The sequence below is a fragment of the Coregonus clupeaformis genome, chromosome 19 (assembly GCF_020615455.1).
Source record: "Coregonus clupeaformis isolate EN_2021a chromosome 19, ASM2061545v1, whole genome shotgun sequence".
In the NCBI taxonomy this organism is placed as follows: Eukaryota; Metazoa; Chordata; class Actinopteri; order Salmoniformes; family Salmonidae; genus Coregonus; species Coregonus clupeaformis.
In genome coordinates this window covers 7,127,404-7,149,091 of record NC_059210.1, presented here as the reverse complement: position 1 = coordinate 7,149,091, position 21,688 = coordinate 7,127,404, and the positions used below count along the sequence as shown (strand labels likewise).

At 43.4% G+C, this 21,688-nt stretch overlaps 1 protein-coding gene and 1 non-coding gene across 3 annotated transcripts; one reads left to right on the top strand and one right to left on the bottom strand.

The window, feature by feature from the left end:
- Positions 1-42: 42 nt before the first annotated feature.
- LOC121531568 (CTD small phosphatase-like protein 2-A) lies at positions 43-18,164 on the top strand. Of its 2 annotated transcripts, none has more exons than XM_045227089.1 (13): positions 43-289; positions 3,487-3,706; positions 4,775-4,907; positions 6,735-6,881; positions 7,389-7,580; positions 7,852-7,945; positions 8,200-8,311; positions 8,556-8,642; positions 9,576-9,638; positions 10,204-10,283; positions 10,462-10,588; positions 12,320-12,415; positions 16,841-18,164. In XM_045227089.1, the coding sequence occupies exons 1-13, from the start codon at positions 180-182 to the stop codon at positions 16,904-16,906; spliced, it is 1,527 nt and encodes a 508-aa protein (XP_045083024.1). In that variant the 5' UTR covers positions 43-179; the 3' UTR covers positions 16,907-18,164. The 2 variants fall into 2 exon arrangements, with proteins under 2 accessions (XP_045083024.1, XP_045083025.1); XM_045227090.1 differs by having other exon boundaries at positions 208-289; positions 3,468-3,706.
- trnaa-ugc lies at positions 7,207-7,279 on the bottom strand. Its single transcript has one exon. It is a non-coding gene; the product is annotated as a tRNA-Ala (tRNA).
- Positions 18,165-21,688: the final 3,524 nt, after the last annotated feature.

The window sequence follows — 21,688 nt, the reverse complement described above, 5'->3', positions numbered from 1 at the left end:
CGACCCCAGTGCAGTTCAGTGTAAGCAAGGGTAATAGTAGTGTCGGAATCCACTGGCAATGTAATCCACATTCCTAGACATCACGCTAGTAGCGCTAGATCCAGCATAGTTAAATCTAGTGCATCCACTGTGTTTGTGATGAGGCGGGAAATGGCGTCCACAGAGCCCGTCGGTGGTATATGGTCCTAAACACAGCTGACAGCCAGACCTCTCTCTCGGTGGCCGCACCGTTGCGGCTACCAGTGGACAGGCCAGCCGCGAGTTTCGTTACGAGTTTCTTGGACCATCGGTAAGTAACGTCAATTGGTTATGGCTGTGTCAAGCTAGCTAGCTAGCTATATGGCCAACTTGGTGTAGCCAATGCTAGTTAACTGGTTATGAAAGGGGCTAGGTATCTAAATATCTAGCGACATGTTTTGCAATAATAGTTGCTAGCCATTTGTTTTATTTCATAGCTTGACCGTCTCTTCCATGTTCGTTGTTTGGTTGGCAATCGTGAAATCAACATGGCTAGCTAGCTAACTCGCTAATGTTAGCTGGCTAACTTGAGCTAACTAGTTCTATAACGTAGCTAGCTAACGTCAGTTCGATAGCCAGACAGCTGTTCTCTGTTACTTTTGTTATTGTTATCTAGTTCATATTTCTTTGACTAACTATGTACTACCTAACTATGTCGTGAATAGTTAACTAGATCGTTTATAACGGCCGTAATCAAATAATTAGTTAGCTAGCGGTTATATAACAACTAGCTAGCTAATGCAAGGCTCATGCTGCTGTGCTGTTTACTGTCTTGCACTTGATCTTACTAGCAAATGCTAGATAGCTAGCCAATTAGACATATCATATTTGGTTTAACGTTACAAAAAAAAAAAGACTTCTGGCGTGTGTCAGGGAATTATCTTTGTTTTCTTACTAAGTTAGCTAGCTAGTTAGGCCTCTCCCCACCAGTAGCAGCTAGGTAGCCAAGTTAGCCAACAACTTCAGGTACCTAACCAAGTTAGCAGAACGAACACCGCCCACTTTTCCCAGTTGGTACTGGTCATGAAATGGATCATAACTTCAAAGGTACTGTAGCATATTAGATCCCACTCTGTGTAGTTTTTTTTTTTGTGTGCAAGATGAGTATTTATCTATGTCAATTAATGAGCTGAATTTTTAATCTGAATTTTGAAATGATCATATATAGCTATTCATATTTTTTTCAGGATCCACATAATCCAGGGGTGTGAAACTCATGCCACAGAGGGCCGAGTGTCTGCGGGTTTTTTGTTTTTCCTTTCAATTAAACACTAGACAACCAAGTGAGGGAAGTTCCTTGCTAATTAGTGACCTTAATTCATCAATCAAGTACAAGGGAGGAGCGAAAACCCGCCGACACTCGGCCCTCCGTGGAATGAGTTAGACACGTGTGACATAAGGGAAGTTGTTCTACATACCGGTTTTCTCTAGATACCACAGCCACAAAGTCAATTGACTATATAGAGATAATTTTTTTATATATATAAGCAAAAATGTGCTTTTGTCTTAATTTAAGATTAGGCATAAAGTTAGATAAACCCGTGTGTTTAAAGTTAGGTTTAAAATCAGTTTTTAAGATGATAAATTGTAGAAGTAGGCTGTGGTAATTAGTGACGACCGACTTGTCCCTCTAGTCAAAGCGCCTTCACACAGAGGGCGACAGCCGCCAGAGACGTAGCCCAAAGGCCGGCAGATGGCGATATTGAGTCGTATCATCTTACTGTCCAAACTCTTTGTATGAAGCCTGCGATACATTCATATCCCTCATGGACCGCTTCGTACCAAAAACATTCTCCATCAGCCTGCATAGGCTTCGATTTCCTCCTTAACTTTATATAATGGCGAGGTGGGAATAAATGGAAAATAATGCTTACTTTCCTTATGAAACACAATTTTCCACCACCATGCTAGTGGCTAAATGCTAATCTCGGATGTTGTGTATCTCTTTCAGCCAATCAGGATGAAACAGCACCGCTCAGTACTCTTTTGTAGATATAATACTTTTTGGGATATAAATGTCAAAGTATTGTTAGGGCTCTAGATTTTTTTAGATATTTATGTGGGGAAAAATCAATTGTGGCTGTGAAGCTACATGGCATCTCACTGGTTTCCTTTGTTGTGGCTGTGTTGAGGCTCTGATATACACTACATGGCCAAAAGTTAATATGGAGTTGGTCCCCCCTTTGCTGCTATAACAGCCTCTACTCTTCTGGAAAGGCTTTCCACTAGATGTTGGAACATTGCTGCGGGGACTTGCTTCTATTCAGCCACAAGAGCATTAGTGAGGTCGGGCACTGATGTTGGGCGATTAGGCCTGGCTCGCAGTCAGCGTTCCAATTCATCCCAAAGGTGTTCGATGGGGTTGAGGTCAGGGCTCTGTGCAGTCAAGTCCTTCCACACCGATCTTGACAAACCATTTCTGTATGGACCTCGCTTTGTGCACTGGGGCATTGACATGCTGAAACAGGAAAGGGCCTTCCCCAAACTGTTTCCACAAATTTGGAAGGACAGAATCGTCTAGAATGTCATTGTATGCTGTAGCGGTAATATTTCCCTTCACTGGAACTAAGGGGTCTAGCCCGAACCATGAAAAACAGCCCCAGACTATTATTCCTCCTCCACCAAACTTTACAGTTGGCACTATGCATTCGGGCAGGTAGCGTTCTGCTGGCATCTGCCAAATCCAGATTCGTCAGTCGGACTGCCAGATGGTGAAGCGTGATTCATCTCTCCAGAGAACGCGTTTCCACTGCTCCAGAGTCCAATGGCGGCGAGCTTTACATCACTCCAGCCGACGCTTGGCATTGCGCATGGTGATCTTAGGCTTGTGTGCGGCTGCTCAGCCATGGAAACCCATTTCATGAATCTCCTAACAAACAGTTATTATGCGCACATGACTGTAAGTCGCTTTGGATAAAAGCGTCTGCTAAATGGCTTATTATTATTGTGCCGACGTTGCTTCCAGAGGCAGTTTGGAACTCGGTAGTAAGTGTTGCAACCGAGGACAGACTATTTTTCCGCGCTTCAGCGCTCAGTGGTCCCGTTCTGTGAGCTTGTGTGGCCTACCACGTCGCGGCTGAGCCGTTGTTGCTCCTAGACGTTTCCACTTCACAATAACAGCACTTACAGTTGACCGGGGCAGCTCTAGCAGGGCAGAAAGTTGACGAACGGACTTGTTTGAAAGGTGGCATCCTATGACGGTGCCACGTTGAAAGTCACTGAGCTCTACAGTAAGTCCATTCAATGTTTGTCTATGGAGATTGCATGGCTGTGTGCTCGATTTTATACACCTGTGGCTGAAATGGCCGATTCCACAATTTAACGGGGTGTCCACATACTTTTGTATATATAGTGTAGCTACATGGCACCTCACTGGTTTCCTGTGTTCTCTCTTTGTGTTGTACCTGTAATATATATTGCCCTGCCTGCTTGCCGTGCTGCCACACCAGTCTTCCATGTAACGTGTAGGATGATGAGGCTGAGAGTGCGGAAGGCTTCTCAGCAGCCCAAATCCAAACCTGGTCCCAAACCCAGCCCCGGCCGTCCAGCCTCAGACCCCCGCCCAGCCCAGGCCAAGAGGAAACACTGCGAGGTGGAGCCTCCGGCCAGGAGAGGCCTCAGGATGCAAAAGAATGAGACCGGCCTGTTCTCCACCATCAAGAAGTTCATCAGGGGAAATGCTGTCAAGGTGGGTGAACCATCTTCATATAGGAAGACAAGTTGAACTAATTAACAACAATAGCAATGCAGCAAATGTGAATCAGCTTTCAGATAGTTCACCGAAAGTTGTTTTTGTTATGATCTTCGTTGCATGGCGTCTTGTCCACAGAAGGCCGGTGTGGGAGCATGTAAAAAAAAAAAAAAGTGTTACTTTTTAACCCCCTTTTCATGATATCCAATTGGTAGTTAGTCTTGTCCCATCGCTGCAACTCCCGTACGGACTCAGGAGAGGCGAAGGTCAAGAGCCATGCGTCCTCTGAAACACGACACTGCCAAGCCGCACTGCTTCTTGACACACTGCTCGCTTAACACGGAAGCCAGCCGCACCAATGGGTTGGAGGAAACACCGTCAAGCTGGCGACCGTGTCAGCGTGCATGCGCCCGGCCCGCCACAGGAGTCGCTAGAGCGCGATGGGACAAAGCCAGACCCTCCCCTAACCCGAACGACGCTGGGCCAATTGTGCGTCGCCTCATGGGTCTCCCGGTCGCGGCCAGCTGCGACACAGCCCGGGATCAAACCCGGATCTGTAGTGACGTCTCAACCACTGCAGTGACTTAGAAAGAACTCGGGAGGCCTACGGGAGCATGTTTTTGTCCTAACAAAGCAGTAACACTGATTCAACTAATCATGTCTTTTATTGAAGTATATGATTAGGTGAATCATGCATGTATTGGTTGGCATCAACAAAAGTCTAGTCCACATTGATCTCTGTGGATGTGATTGGACACTCCTCAGTTATGAGTCTTACTTCCGTGATGAATAGTAATGATACGTTGATTTTAACTTTAGGGGAGAACTTATAATCTAAGTTTACATAAAATATGTCAGATTGTAGATTTTCAACATTAGGAAATTCATGTATATTTTATTATGTAAGTGGTGGGCTTATTTGGAACACCCCCATGGGTTTAAAGGGTACATTCGGTACCCATTAAGACCACTACAGACTTTTCACATATTTTAACATTTATAAAACATTTTTAAATCATAAAATGTCACATGAGATGAATCTCTACTCTTCTTCCTCCCTCCCAGGTAGAGCAGGACATCCCAGCTAAGAGACGTCGTATTGATTGTAAAGTGGACAGCAGCAACCTGATCACGTCTTCTCCTCACCCTCCCAACAAAGCCATCCCCAGGGTCTGCGGGGGAGGAGCTAACAAACCTGGTGAGTTAGAGTCAAGACACTCCACAGGGTCATATGGAACCTACAGTACCAGTCAAAAGTTTGGACACACCTACTCATTCAAGGGTTTTTCTTTATTTTTCAAATATTTTCTACATTGTAGAATAATAGTGAAGACATCAAAACTATGAAATAACACATGTGGAATCATGTAGTAACCAAAAAAGTGTTAAATCAAAAATATTTTATATTTGAGATTCTTCAAATAGCCACCCATTGCCTTGATGACAGCTTTGAACACTCTTGGCATTCTCTCAACCAGCTTCACCTGGAATGCATTTCCAACAGTCTTGAAGGAGTTCCCACATATGCTGAGCACTTGTTGGCTGCTTTTCCTTCACTCTGCGGTCCGACTCATCCCAAACCTTCTCAATTTGGTTGAGGTCGGGGGATTGTGGAGGCCAGGTTATCTGATGCAGCACTCCATCACTCTCCTTGGTAAAATAGCCCTTACACTGCCTGTAGGTGTGTTGGATCATTGTCCTGTTGAAAAACAAATGAGTCCCACTAAGCCCAAACCAGATGGGATGGTGTATCGCTGCAGAATGCTGTGGTAGCTATGCTGGTTAAGTGTGCCTTGAATTATAAATAAATCACAGACTGTGTCACCAGCAAAGCACCACAACACTACCTCCTCCATGCTTTACGGTGGGAAATACACAGGCGGTGATCATCCGTTCACCCACACCGCGTCTCACAAAGACACGGCGTTAGGAACCAAAAATCTCAAATTTGGACTCCAGACCAAAGGACAAATTTCCACCGGTCTAATGTCCATTGCTCGTGTTTCTTGGCCCAAGCAAGTCTCTTCTTCTTATTGGTGTCCTTTAGTAGTGGTTTCTTTGCAGCAACTCGACCATGAAGGCCTGATTCACACAGTCTCCTCTGAACAGTTGATGTTGAGATGTGTCTGTTACTTGAACTCTGTGAAGCATTTATTTTGGCTGCAATTTCTGAGGCTGGTAACTCTCTAATGAACTTATCGTCTATAGCAGAGGTAACTCTGGGTCTTCCATTCCTGTGGCGGTCCTCATGAGAGCCAGTTTCATCATAGCGCTTGATGGTTTTTGCGACTGCACTTGAAGAAACTTTCAAAGTTTCTCTTTGCTTATTTGAGCTGTTCTTGCCATAATATGGACTCGGTCTTTTACCAAATAGGGCTATATTCTGTATACCCTCCCTACCTTGTCACAACACAACTGATTGGCTCAAACGCATTAAGAAGGAAAGAAATTCCATAAATTAACTTTTAAGAAGTCACACCTGTTAATTGAAATGCATTCCAGGTGACTACCTCATGAAGCTGGTTGAGAGAATACCAAGAGTGTGCAAAGCTGTCATCAAGGCAAAGGGTGGCTATTTGAAGAATCTCAAATATAAAATATATTTGTTTAACACTTATTTGGTTACTACGTGATTCCATATGTGTTATTTCATCGTTTTGATGTCTTCACTATTATTCTACAATGTAAAAAATAAAGAAAGAAAAACCCTTGAATGAGTAGGTGTGTCCAAACCTTTGACTGGTACTGTACATTATAATAATGTTAGTGTGGCGACGAAAGGCTTCATTTAAAGTTCTGCTGTATGACATCACACTGTAGCCACACCCTCTTTGTGCACATCTGCTTATTGGAAACTTTGCAACAAGTCAATTATCAATATCGAATTAAGAAATCTGAATGTCTTGTTTTAACAGTAGATGTCTCTAGTGCTAATTTCAAATGATAACAATCGTGTCCGTGTAAGTAGTGAAGTTCAGTGAACAACAACAACAACAACAACAGCTGAATAACTCCTTTCTCTCAGATCCAATGACGTTGAACAGTAAGCCCCTGAAGCCCAACGGTAAGCTGGAGGTTCCAGTGGAGGTCCCCAGTAGCCCACCTCGCACCACTCTCCTGGGGACCATCTTCTCTCCCGTCTTCAACTTCTTCTCGCCTGCTACCAAGACCGGTAACAGAATCTGCCTCGTGTGTTTTTTTTAAAAATCATTTGTCTTTTAACTATCTTAAAGAAAATCGGTTATTTAACCTTATTCTCTGTGGTTGAATCTCAAATGTTTTTTCCTTGATTTTGTCACGTCCTCTTCTCGCCTCACTCTCAAGACGTCAGAGGGAAGCGAGGAGAGCATTGGACAGAAGATCTTCTCTTCCCTCTGACATTTTGAGAAGGAGAGAAGAGAACGCCACACATTTTTTACATTTTTAGTCATTTTAGCAGAACGCTCTTATCCAGAGCGACTTACAGTTAGTGAGTGCATACATATTTCATACTGGCCCCCCCCCCGTGGGAATCGAACCCACAACCCTGGCGTTGCAAGCGCCATGCTCTACCAACTGAGCTACGGGGGGGACGAATGGAGGACAAACCTTGGAGATTCACCCATGCCAAAATAATATTCAAGGAGGATTACTTTTGAGATTCACTGAGTTTCTCTCCTGTGTTCCCTTCTGTGTCTAGCCGCTCCTGATTCTGGGTCCCCAGGGCAGGAGGAAGAGACCCCCACCTGTAACCCCACATCTGCAGAGGGCATCGTGCTGTCCCCTGTTGCCCCAGTAGCACTACCGTCGCCACAGGCTCCTCTGGCCATCCCAGAACCGCCGGTCCAAGAAGGGGAGATGGTTACGGAAACTGATATGCCCCCTCTAACAGGTAACCGTGACGATATGCCCCCTCTTAACAGGTAACCGTGACGATATGCCCCCTCTTAACAGGTAACCGTGACGATATGCCCCCTCTTAACAGGTAAACGTGATGTTGGTTGATCTTAGGTTATGCTATCGGGTGTGGGTCAATTTAGAACTGTGTGAGACTTGAAGATCCTGTGATTTCTTTTTTTTTTTTTTATGTTTTACGTGATATGGAATATTCTGTGAAAAGATGATATCCTAAATGTCTGAATGTGCCGTTGTCCCTCAATTAGCTCCGGGGTGCACCTCTGTCAGCTGTTACCCCCACGCCCCTCACACGGCCCCTGCAGAGGGCAGCTACGAGGAAGACTGGGAAGTTTTTGATCCGTGAGTACTGCTTTAGTTTATTTATCGAACTCACCAACCAACCAAACACAGTTTAAGTGCCTCTCTTTAAATAACAGGCAGTAGAAAGAGGTCTGCATTTTGGGGATTTTAAGTTAAAAAGGGAATGTTTTTTTTTATTCCATTTTAAACAGAAGCCCCATCTGTCTTGTCACACCATCTAACCTACTTAGTAATAGTGTGCAAAGATCAACTACTTGAACCTCCTAAGATATCTGTGCCTGCTCTGTTTTCAGGTACTTCTTCATCAAGCACGTGCCTCCGTTGACCGAGGAGCAGATAGCCCGCAAACCAGCACTGCCTCTTAAAACGCGCAGCACACCAGAGTTCTCCCTGGTCCTAGATCTGGTGAGCTTGCAGCCCCGACTGTTCCTGAACAACCGAGTGCCATCAACACATTTCTCTGTTGTTTTGGGGTTGCCTGTAGTCGTCTTGAATGTCCAGACCCAAGATGCATTCTGAGTCTGAGATCTACAGAATGTTCTGAAATCTGTTAACTTATTTGTTCTAAACACTCTCATCCAGATCAGTGCATTCCAACTAAATTAGGTAAAACATCCAATAATCAGAAACTGTTTTGTGTATTCATCAGGACGAGACGTTGGTTCACTGTAGTCTGAATGAGCTGGACGACGCAGCCCTGACCTTCCCTGTGTTGTTCCAAGACGTCATATACCAGGTGGGTACTAGAGGCTGTGACGGCACAGAAATCCTAAGTTTTTTTTAAATGATTGTCAAGGGCTCTTTCTCAATAAGTATTTCCTTGATTCCTTGTGTCCTCTCTTTCTTCTCAAACCTCATTGGAAGAGAATATCCAGTCTTTTCCCCATGGATTTCTTCTTCTATGCGTTTTGAGAAGGAGGTGAGGAGAATGGACATGAGGACTCAAGGAAAGACATTTAGAAAAAGCCATAGGTTTTATGTGATTGTCATGGAAAACGTCTCTTTCAGTGAGGTATGTTTACATGCACGGGAATAATTTGATATTAAACTGATTATGACAGTAGGCAGGTAATGCAACAGTCATGCAAACCCCTTACTCTGTTTATCGTAATCGGCATAAGGTCAAAATAGAAGTAAGCATACGAGGATTAAAACATCTGGTTGTCTGAGTAATCTTTTGAATGATTAGGACATGTAAACACCTTAATCGGTGTTCCAGCGGTGTATTTGATCTGCTCATGGGCCAGCACCAGCCCAGCGAGCCTCCCTCTTTAGCGCGAGTGAAGTGAGTTTGGAACAACTGAATGAAATGCGTCTTAGAAGTCGTTTTCACATAACTTTTTTTTTTTATATGTCCGAACTCGGAATCAAATATGCTTCCCAAAAATAACATGGTCGCTGTGGTAGAACGTTTATTTTGACTTGGTGATTTTCAGCATTTATCAGAGTCCCATCGGGTAGCCTGATTTTTCAGATGTGTCCATGTAAACCAGATTATTAGGGAAAACCGTTCTTTTTGCAAAGAATGTAAACGTTTTAACCAAACTATTATATTAATCTTGACTATCCACAATAATCGCATTATTGTGTGCATGTAACTGTAGTCTGTGAACAGGGAGTGGTCTTGACTTGGGATATATTGTCAGTCATGTTATTTTCCTCTCTGCAGGTGTATGTGCGGTTGAGGCCGTTCTTCAGAGAGTTCCTGGAGCGCATGTCTCAGATTTACGAGGTGAGGTTCTAATATATATCTGATGAAGGTGACGCCACACCAGATCACATTTCCATTTTAGTCATTTAGCAGACGTTCTTATCCAGAGCAACTTACAGTTAGTGAGTGAGTGCATACTTTTTCGTACTGGTCCCCCCGTGGGAAATGAACCCACAACCCTGGCGTTGCAAGCATCAAATCAAATTGTATTGGTCACATGTGCCGAATACAACAGGTGCAGACATTACAGTGAAATGCTTACTTACAAGCCCTTAACCAACAATGCATTTATTTTTAATAAAAAATTAAAATAAAACAACAACAAAAAAGTGTTGAGAAAAAAAGAGCAGAAGTAAAATAAAGTGACAGTAGGGAGGCTATATATACAGGGGGGTACCGGTGCAGAGTCAATGGGCGGGGGAACCGGCTAGTTGAGGTAATATGTACATGTGGGTAGAGTTAAAGTGACTATGCATAAATAATTAACACATGGGACCACAGATCTCTGTAGACTTCGCTGGGACAGACAATCGGAAATCCCATTTTAGATATAAAACTGTTAACCGTTTTCATTTCCGTTCCACAGATCATTCTGTTCACTGCCTCTAAGAAGGTGTACGCGGATAAGCTGCTGAACATCCTGGACCCAAAGAAACAGTTGGTCAGGTCGGTGAAAGAACAGCCCATTTTGCTCTTGAACGATTACAACCGACCATTGCTAAGTTGCACCATGGATTGCGTCCCAAATGGCCCCCCACAGGGCTCTGGTGCCGTATGGGACAGAGTGTATTTCCAACAGCCACTACGCTAGACTAATCATCGGTTGTTTTCTCCTCTCCTACAGGCATCGGTTGTTCCGGGAGCACTGTGTATGTGTTCAAGGAAACTACATCAAGGACCTGAACATTCTTGGAAGGGATCTTTCAAAGACTATAATAATCGACAATTCACCTCAAGCCTTCGCCTATCAGGTAAGCCTTCATCAATCAATCAAATTGTATTTATAAAGCCCTTTTTACATCAGCAGATGTCACAAAGTGCTATACAGAAACCCAACCTAAAACCCCACACAGCAAGCAATGCAGATGTAGAAGCACGGTGGCTAGGGAAAAACTCCCTAGAAAGGCAGAAACCTAGAGAGGAACCAGGCTCTGAGGAGTGGCCAGTCCTCTTCTGGCTGTGCTGGGTGGAGATTATAACAGTACATGGCCATTAAGGACAGATTTGTCTCCAAGATGTTCAAACGTTCATAGATGACCAGCAGGGTCAAATAATAAGCACAGTGGTTTGCAGCATAGCTACTGGAGGCTGAGACGGGGGGGTCGGTGGACACTGTGGCCCCGTCCGACGATTCCCCCGGACAGGGTCAACCAGGCAGGATATAACCCCACCCACTTTGCCAAAGCACATCCCCCACACCACTAGAGGGATATCAACAGACCACCAACTTACTACCCTGAGACAAGGCTGAGTATAGCCCACAAAGATCTCCTCCACCGCATGACCCTGAGGGGGTGCAAAGCCGGACAGGAAGATCACGTCAGGTGACTCAGCCCACTCAAGTGATGCATCCCTCCTAGGGACGGCATGGAAAGCACCAGTAAGCCAGTGACTCAGCCCCCGTAATAGGGTCAGAGGCAGAGAATCCCAGTGGAGAGACAGGAGCCGACCAGGCAGAGACAGCAAGGGCGGGTTTGTGGCTCCAGTGCCTTTCCATTCACCTTCGCACCCCTGGGCCAGACTACACTCAATCATAGGACCTACTGAAGAGATGAGTCTTCAGTAAAGACTTAAAGGTCGAGACCGAGTCTGCGTCTCTCACATGGATAGGCAGACCATTCCATAAAAATGTAGCTCTATAGAAGAAGGCCCTGCCTCCAGCTGTTTCTAGTCAAGATTCTAGCAGCCGTGTTTAGCACTAACTGAAGTTGATTTAGTGCTTTATCCGGGTAGCTGGAGAGTAGAGCATTGCAGTAGTCTAATCTAGAAGTGGCAAAAGCATAGATTAGCTTTTCTGCATCATTTTTGGACATTTACATTTACATTTACGTCATTTAGCAGACGCTCTTATCCAGAGCGACTTACAAATTGGACAAAATGTTTCTGATTTTTACAATGTTACGAAGATGGGGAAAAAAGCAGTCCTTGAAATATTCTTGATATGTTCGTCAAAAGAGAGATCAGGGTCCAGAGTAACACCCAGGTCCTTCCGTTTTTTTTGAGACGACTGTACAACCCCGTGTAGCTCAGTTGGTAGAGCATGGTGCTTGCAACGTCAGGGTTGTGGGTTTGTTTCCCACGGGGGGCCAGTATGAAAATATATGCACTCGCTAACTGTAAGTCGCTCTGGATAAGAGCGTCTGCTAAAATGACTAAAATGTACAACCATCAAGATTAATTGTCAGATCCAACAGAAGATCTTTGTTTCTTGGGACCTAGAACTAGCATCTCTGTTTTGTCCGAGTTTAAAAGTAAAAAAATATTGCCGCCATCCACTTCCTTATGTCTGAAACACAGGCTTCCAGGGTCGGCCATTTTGGGGCCTCACCATGTTTCATCGAAATGTACAGCTACTTACTATATCCCAGAGGAATCCCATACAAAAAATATATACAGGAAGTCGTTGGATAAAAGTGTCTGTAAAGTCTCATAATTATATAGTATGATATCGCAATTCAATACGTCTTTGTTCTCAATCGTAGCTTTCCAATGGGATTCCCATCGAGAGCTGGTTCATGGACAGGAATGATAACGAGCTCCTCAAGCTGGTTCCTTTCCTGGAGAAGCTGGTGGAGATGGTATGTTCTCATTCTGAAAAGAAAACCTTGCCTTTGGGTGTCCAACTCACTCTAAAACATTTGCCCTTGCACCTGTAAGATATGTCTCTATAGCGCCTGTAGGATATGTCTCTATAGCGCCTGTAGGATATGTCTCTATAGCGCCTGTAGGATATGTCTCTATAGCGCCTGTAGGATATGTCTCTGTCTCTATAGCGCCTGTAAGATATGTCTCTATAGCACCTGTAGGATATGTCTCTATAGCGCCTGTAGGATATGTCTCTATAGCGCCTGTAAGATATGTCTCTATAGCGCCTGTAAGATATGTCTCTATAGCGCCTGTAAGATATGTCTCTATAGCGCCTGTAGGATATGTCTCTATAGCCCCTGTAGGATATGTCTCTATAGCGCCTGTAGGATATGTCTCTATAGCGCCTGTAAGATATGTCTCTATAGCGCCTGTAGGATATGTCTCTATAGCGCCTGTAAGATATGTCTCTATAGCGCCTGTAAGATATGTCTCTATAGCGCCTGTAAGATATGTCTCTATAGCGCCTGTAAGATATGTCTCTATAGCGCCTGTAAGAAATGTCTCTATAGCGCCTGTAAGATATGTCTCTGTCTCTATAGCGCCTGTAAGATATGTCTCTGTCTCTATAGCGCCTGTAGGATATGTCTCTATAGCGCCTGTAAGATATGTCTCTGTCTCTATAGCGCCTGTAAGATATGTCTCTATAGCGCCTGTAAGATATGTCTCTGTCTCTATAGCGCCTGTAGGATATGTCTCTATAGCGCCTGTAAGATATGTCTCTATAGCGCCTGTAAGATATGTCTCTGTCTCTATAGCGCCTGTAGGATATGTCTCTATAGCGCCTGTAAGATATGTCTCTATAGCGCCTGTAAGATATGTCTCTATAGCGCCTGTAGGATATGTCTCTATAGCGCCTGTAAGATATGTCTCTATAGCGCCTGTAGGATATTTCTCTATAGCGCCTGTAAGATATGTCTCTATAGCGCCTGTAGGATATGTCTCTATAGCGCCTGTAGGATATGTCTCTATAGCGCCTGTAGGATATGTCTCTATAGCGCCTGTAAGATATGTCTCTATAGCGCCTGTAAGATATGTCTCTATAGCGCCTGTAGGATATGTCTCTATAGCGCCTGTAGGATATGTCTCTATAGCGCCTGTAGGATATGTCTCTATAGCGCCTGTAAGATATGTCTCTGTCTCTATAGCGCCTGTAGGATATGTCTCTATAGCGCCTGTAAGATATGTCTCTGTCTCTATAGCGCCTGTAGGATATGTCTCTATAGCGCCTGTAAGATATGTCTCTATAGCGCCTGTAAGATATGTCTCTGTCTCTATAGCGCCTGTAGGATATGTCTATAGCGCCTGTAAGATATGTCTCTATAGCGCCTGTAAGATATGTCTCTATAGCGCCTGTAAGATATGTCTCTGTATCTATAGCGCCTGTAGGATATGTCTCTATAGCGCCTGTAAGATATGTCTCTCATAGCGCCCTGTAGGATATGTCTCTCATAGCGCCTGTAAGATATGTCTCTGTCTCATAGCGCCTGTAAGATATGTCTCTATAGCGCCTGTAAGATATGTCTCTATAGCGCCTGTAAGATATGTCTCTGTATCTATAGCGCCTGTAAGATATGTCTCTGTCTCTATAGCGCCTGTAAGATATGTCTCTATAGCGCCTGTAGGATATGTCTCTATAGCGCCTGTAAGATATGTCTCTGTCTCTATAGCGCCTGTAAGATATGTCTCTATAGCGCCTGTAGGATATGTCTCTATAGCGCCTGTAAGATATGTCTCCATAGCGCCTGTAAAATGTCTCTATAGCGCCTGTAAGATATGTCTCTATAGCGCCTGTAAGATATGTCTCTGTCTCTATAGCGCCTGTAAGATATGTCTCTGTCTCTATAGCGCCTGTAAGATATGTCTCTATAGCGCCTGTAGGATATGTCTCTATAGCGCCTGTAAGATATGTCTCTGTCTCTATAGCGCCTGTAAGATATGTCTCTATAGCGCCTGTAGGATACAGTTGAAGTCAGAAGTTTACATACACTTAGGTTGGAGTCATTAAAACTTGTTTTTCAACCACTCCACACATTTCTTGTTAACAAACTATAGTTTTGGCAAGTCGGTTAGGACATCTACTTTGTGCATGACACAAGTAATATTTCCAACAATTGTGTACAGACAGATTATTTCACTTATAATTCACTGTATCACCATTCCAGTGGGTCAGAAGTTTACATACACTAAGTTGACTGTGCCTTTAAACAGCTTGGAAAATTCCAGGAAATGATGTCATTGCTTTAGAAGCTTCTGATAGGCTAATTGACATCATTTGAGTCAATTGGAGGTGTACCTGTGGATGTATTTCAAGGCCTACCTTCAAACTCAGTGCCTCTTTGCTTGACGTCATGGGAAAATCTAAAGAAATCAGCCAAGACCTCAGAAAATAAATTGTAGACCTCCACAAGTCTGGTTCATCCTTGGGAGCAATTTCCAAACGCCTGAAGGTACCACGTTCATCTGTACAAACAATGGTACGCAAGTATAAACACCATGGGACCACGCAGCCGTCATACCGCTCAGGAAGGAGACGCGTTCTGTCTCCTAGAGATTAACGTACTTTGGTGTGAAAAGTGCAAATCAATCCCAGAACAACAGTAAAGGTCCTTGTGAAGATGCAGGAGGAAAAAGGTACAAAAGTATCTATATTCACAGTAAAACGAGTCCTATAGCTGCATAACCTGAAAGGCCGCTCAGCAAGGAAGAAGCCACTGCTCCAAAACCGCCATAAAAAAGCCAGACTACGGTTTGCAACTGCACATAGGGACAAAGATCGTACTTTTTGGAGAAATGTCATCTGGTCTGATTAAACAAAAATAGAACTGTTTGGCCATAATGACCATCGCTATGTTTGGAGGAAAAAGGGGTTAGCTTGCAAGCCGAAGAACACCATACCAACCGTGAAGCACGGGGGTGGCAGCATCATGCTGTGGGGGTGCTTTGCTGCAGGAGGGACTGGTGTATTTCACAAAATAGATGGCATCATGAGGAAGGAAAATGATGTGGATATATTGAAGCAACATCTCAAGACATCAGTCAGGAAGTTAAAGCTTGGTCGCAAATTGGTCTTCCAAATGGACAATGACCCCAAGCACACTTCCAAAGTTGTGGCAAAATGAGCCCTGACCTCAATCCTGTAGAACATTTGTGGCCAGAACTGAAAAAGCCTGCAAACCTGACTCAGTTATACCAGCTCTGTCAGGAGGAATGGGCCAACATTCACCCAACTTATAGTGGGAAGCTTGTGGAAGGCTACCCGAAACGTTTGACCCAAGTTAAACAATTTTAAAGGCAATGCTGCCAAATACTAATTGAGTGCATGTAAACTTCTGACCCACTGGGAATGTGATGAAAGAAATAAAAGCTGAAATAAATCATTCTCTCTACTATTATTCTGACATTTCACATTCTTAAAATAAACTGGTGATCCTAACTGACCTAAGACAGGGAATTTTTACTAGGATTAAATGTCAGGAATTGTGAAAAACTGAGTTTAAATGTATTTGGCTAAGGTGTATGTAAACTTCCGACTTCACCTATATGTGTCTCTCTCTAGCACCTGTAGAATGTCTCTATAGCGCCTGTAGGATATGTCTCTATAGCGATAAACAGTCTTCTGCTTTTTCTCAAAAAAAAATCTGTTTCGTCTTCAAGTCACGTCAGTCATTTGTCTTGGTTTACTGTTCTCTCTCTCTCTCCCTCTCTCTCTCTGTCTCTCTGTCTCTCTGTCTCTCTGTCTCTCTGTCTCTCTGTCTCTCTGTCTCTCTGTCTCTCTGTCTCTCTGTCTCTCTCTGTCTCTCTCTGTCTCTCTCTGTCTCTCTCTGTCTCTCTCTGTCTCTCTCTGTCTCTCTCTGTCTCTCTCTGTCTCTCTCGTCTCTCTTGTCTCTCTCTGTCTCTCTCTGTCTCTCTCTGTCTCTCTCTGTCTCTCTCTGTCTCTCTCTCTGTCTCTCTCTGTCTCTCTGTCTCTCTCTGTCTCTCTTGTCTCTCTCTGTCTCTCTCTGTCTCTCTGTCTCTCTCTGTCTCTCTCTGTCTCTCTGTCTCTCTCTGTCTCTCTCTGTTCTCTCTGTCTCTCTCTGTCTCTCTCTGTCTCTCTCTGTCTCTCTCTGTCTCTCTCTGTCTCTCTCTCTGTCTCTGTCTCTGTCTCTCTGTCTCTGTCTCTGTCTCTCTGTCTCTGTCTCTCTGTCTCTCTCTCTCTGTCTCTGTCTCTCTGTCTCTCTCTCTGTCTCTCTCTCTGTCTCTCTCTGTCTCTCTCTGTCTCTCTCTGTCTCTCTCTGTCTCTCTCTGTCTCTCTCTGTCTCTCTCTGTCTCTCTCTGTCTCTCTCTCTCTCTCTCTCTCTCTCTCTCTCTCTCTACAGAATGAGGACGTAAGGCCTTACGTCAGAGAGCAGTTTCGTCTTCATGACCTCCTTCCTCCAGACTGATATGTGATTGGCTGACCCAGCAGGGTAACCCATAGAAATGGAATGTATATTATATGACAATATTAGTTCTAATTCTACGGGCTAACCCTCCAGTACGTGGAGAGGATGCCTTCCGTTCAACACGGTGGAGATGAGGAGAATCAAAGTTCAACTGACTGAGGATGTTGTTCGTGTGGATCTGTCTACAACTACAGCGTTGCCACTACCAATGAAAATGTGTACAAAAAAAACAACAACAAAATACCATTACAGAGGGACATTTGTACTAAACAACTACAAAACATATTTTGAAGCTATGTATACGTTTTGTATACTCAAACTAAACTGTACCCCCAGAGTAGAGCAGTCCCCTTGTATTATAAAAGACTTCTGTCTGGAAGGACCTCTTGTCTACTCTTGAAAGCAGGGTTGTGTTCATTAGGGCTCGAACGTTACAAAACATTTAGCAACGGGAATGAAAATGTGCGTTTCTCATTGGACAACTCCAGGTAGAACGGTCTCCATTTCAGGAACGTTTTCTTCGTTTTGGTGCCTAATGAACACGATCCTGGCAACTTTCTGTGAGATATTTTCTCATCTGCAGCTACAGTTATGGACTGACGGAACTGAATGTCATGCAGTATTTGATGTGTGAGAGGACCTGACTGCTCCCGACTCATTTTAACAGGAACGGGCAGTCAAACCTGTATAATATACACACTTAATTACATGTATATATGACATGTATATATTTTTTTTTTCTTCGTGTTTTTTAAATTTAATTTTAGTAATTCTTTTAGCTGACTGCTTCTTTTACTCTTTTTATTAAAACATTTTTTTTTTAAACCTTCAAAAAAAGTATTTGTTTTGAAGTTGATGCTGCTGTTCTGTTGTCTGCCTGCAAATTTTTGCATCCCAAATGGCACCCTTTTCCCTACTGTATATAGTGCATTCCTTTTGACCAGAGCCCTACGGGTCAAAAAATAGTGCACTGTAAAGGGAATCGGACGCATACTTGTTTTCTAGTCTTGCTTTTTATGCTCCATTAACTGCTGTTATGTGGTCTCTGTAACAAGGTTCAGTTAAAAAAAATATATTTGGCAGGACATTTTTTATGAAATCATTATGTTTTTAAGGTTATGTAATGTAGAATGTAGTATAGTGTTTAACTTGAAGACCCTTCAACAAGCCGTAACGATGGCCTGGAATATTAATTTAGATCATGTATATTTGAGATTTCACCCCTTAAAAATGTTGGAAAGACCCTTCTGTTTTGGGGGGGTGATGAGGGTTTAGGGGGAAAGGAAGGAAGGAGTGCTTCAGAGCTCCTGCACTTTTTTTTTGTTTAAAACGACTTTACATCCAGTCCTATGTAAAGTAAATGTAAAATCCTGTCAATTTTGTACAGAAGTTATCACCCCTAAATTGTTATACCTGTACAATTTTGAAATCATAGCACCAGCAAAAATGGCCAACATTGTTTTATCTTTAAATCTTGTTTTCAATGCTGTTCTTAGTCTTGTGTGTGAAATCTCTTTTTTATGTAGGAGTCACTCAGTATGGCTGACTTTTTTAAAAAAACTAAAAAAGACTCCATGTTGTCATTGACCGTCTTGGACGGTCACTCCTGTTGTACTCCGTGTTACTCCATGGTTTCCTTGATCATAAACACATTTTTATACAATTAACGAAAATGTGTGATTTGGGTTTTTACTGAACTGCATAAGCCGATACACATTAATGCATGTAACAAATGCCGGGAGTCAGGAAGCCGGTGCAGAAGGTGAGTTTAATAATGACACGATACGAATAAACAGACATGAGAAGCGTACTGAACGTGAATGATAACAATACTACCTAATGACTGAGGCTACTGAGGGCTAGTCCAGGTGTGTGTAATGTGGTTTGTAGACCGGCGATGTCGAGCGCCGGAGGGAGTAGGCGTGACGGCATACATTCATTTATGAAGATGCTCTTATCCAGAGCAGCTTCCGTCACACACACCATTTAAATTAACTTGGCATGTCATCCGGTAATGCGTAGCCTACTGCTATTCCAAATACTGACCTGAACCCAAACTACAAAGCATACTTACTTGTGACACCTATATTCAATGGTAAAAAAAAAAAAAAAAATTTGAATGGGTGTTTTACACTTTTTGACCATTGAATGGATGATACAAGATACACTGAACAAAAATATAAACGCAACATGCAACAATTTCAAAGATTTTACTGAGTTACAGTTCATATAAGGAAATCAGTCAATTTAAATAAATTCATTAGGCCCTAATCTATGGATTTCACATGGCTGGGAATACAAATATGCATCTGTTGGTTACAGATACCTTACAAAAAAGGTAGGGCCGTGGATCAGAAAACCAGTCAGTATCTGATGTGACCACCATTTGCCTCATGCAGTGCGACATCTCCTTCGCATAGAGTTGATCAGGCTGTTGATTGTGGCCTGTGGAATGTTGTCCCACTCCTCTTCAATGGCTGTGCGAAGTTCCTGGATATTGGCGGGAACACGCTGTCATACACGTTGATCCAGAGCATCCCAAACATGCTCAATGGGTGACATGTCTGGTGAGTATGCAGGCCATGGAAGAACTGGGACATTTTCAGCTTCCAGGAATTGTGTACAGATCCTTGCGACATGGGGCCGTGCATTATTATGCTGAAACATAAAGTGAAGGCGGCGGATGAATGGAACGACAATGGGCCCCACACTGCAGTCAGGTCAAGACCCTAGTGAGGACGACGAGCACGCAGATGAGCTTCCCTGAGACGGATTCTGACCGTTTGTGCAGAAATTCTTCGGTTGTGTAAACCCACAGTTTCCTCAGCTGTCCCGCAGGTGAAGAAGCTGGATGTGGAGGTCCTGGGCTGCTGTGGTTACATGTGATCTGCGGTTGTGAGGCCGGTTGGACGTACTGCCAAATTCTCTAAAATGAAGTTGGAGGTGGCTTATGGTAGAGAAATGAACATTAAATTCTCTGGCAACAGCTCTGGTGGACATTCCTGCAGTCAGCATGCCAATTGCACACTCCCTCAAAACTTGAGACATCTATGTCATTGTGTTGTGTGACAAAACTGCACATTTTAGAGTGGCCATTTATTGTCCCCAGCACATGGTGCACCTGTGCAATGATCATGCTGTTTAATTAGTTTCTTGATATGCCACACCTGTCAGGTGAATGGATTATCTTGGCAAAGGAGAAATGCTCACTAAAAGGGATGTAAACAAAGTTGAGAGAAATAAGCTTTTTGTGCGTATGGAACATTTCTGGGATCTTTTATTTCAGCTCATGAAACATGGGACCAACACCTTACATGTTGCATTCATATTTTTGTTCAGTGTAGATCGGGTACACCAATATAATTAATTGACTGCTGAGACCACCCCACAATAGTCTATTGTAGTGACCAGTCACTAAAAGAACAATTAATGACATCACCTTATAGAACATATTAATGACATCACCTTATAATCAGTGAAATGAAGTAAGATATTCGTTTTTATTTTTCATAATTTTAGATATTCTGTACTTGTATAACTAACACTATTTTTTTGGCCTTGATCTAATGCTACAGTGGGGGAAAAAAGTATTTAGTCAGCCACCAATTGTGCAAGTTCTCCCACTTAAAAAGATGAGAGAGGCCTGTAATTTTCATCATAGGTACACCTCAACTATGACAGACAAATTGAGGAAAAAAAATCCAGAAAATCACATTGTAGGATTTTTAATGAATTTATTTGCAAATTATGGTGGAAAATAAGTATTTGGTCACCTACAATCAAGCAAGATTTCTGGCTCTCACAGACCTGTAACTTCTTCTTTAAGAGGTTCCTCTGTCCTCCACTCGTTACCTGTATTAATGGCACCTGTTTGAACTTGTTATCAGTATAAAAGACACCTGTCCACAACCTCAAACAGTCACACTCCAAACTCCACTATGGCCAAGACCAAAGAGCTGTCAAAGGACACCAGAAACAAAATTGTAGACCTGCACCAGGCTGGGAAGACTGAATCTGCAATAGGTAAGCAGCTTGCTTTGAAGAAATCAACTGTGGGAGCAATTATTAGGAAATGGAAGACATACAAGACCACTGATAATCTCCCTCGATCTGGGGCTCCATGCAAGATCTCACCCCGTGGGGTCAAAATGATCACAAGAACGGTGAGCAAAAAACCCAGAACCACACAGGGGGGACCTAGTGAATGACCTGCAGAGAGCTGGGACCAAAGTAACAAAGCCTACCATCCGTAACACACTACGCCGCCAGGGACTCAAATCCTGCAGTGCCAGACGTGTCCCCCTGCTTAAGCCAGTACATGTCCAGGCCCGTCTGAAGTTTGCTAGAGTGCATTTGGATGATCCAGAAGAGGATTGGGAGAATGTCATATGGTCAGATGAAACCAAAATATAACTTTTTTGGTAAAAACTCAACTCAGTCGTGTTTGGAGGACAAAGAATGCTGAGTTGCATCCAAAGAACACCATACCTACTGTGAAGCATGGGGGTGGAAACATCATGCTTTGGGGCTGTTTTTTCTGCAAAGGGACCAGGACGACTGATCCGTGTAAAGGAAAGAATGAATGGGGCCATGTATCGTGAGATTTTGAGTGAAAACCTCCTTCCATCAGCAAGGGCATTGAAGATGAAATGTGGCTGGGTCTTTCAGCATGACAATGATCCCAAACACACCGCCCGGGCAACGAAGGAGTGGCTTCGTAAGAAGCATTTCAAGGTCCTGGAGTGGCCTAGCCAGTCTCCAGATCTCAACCCCATAGAAAAT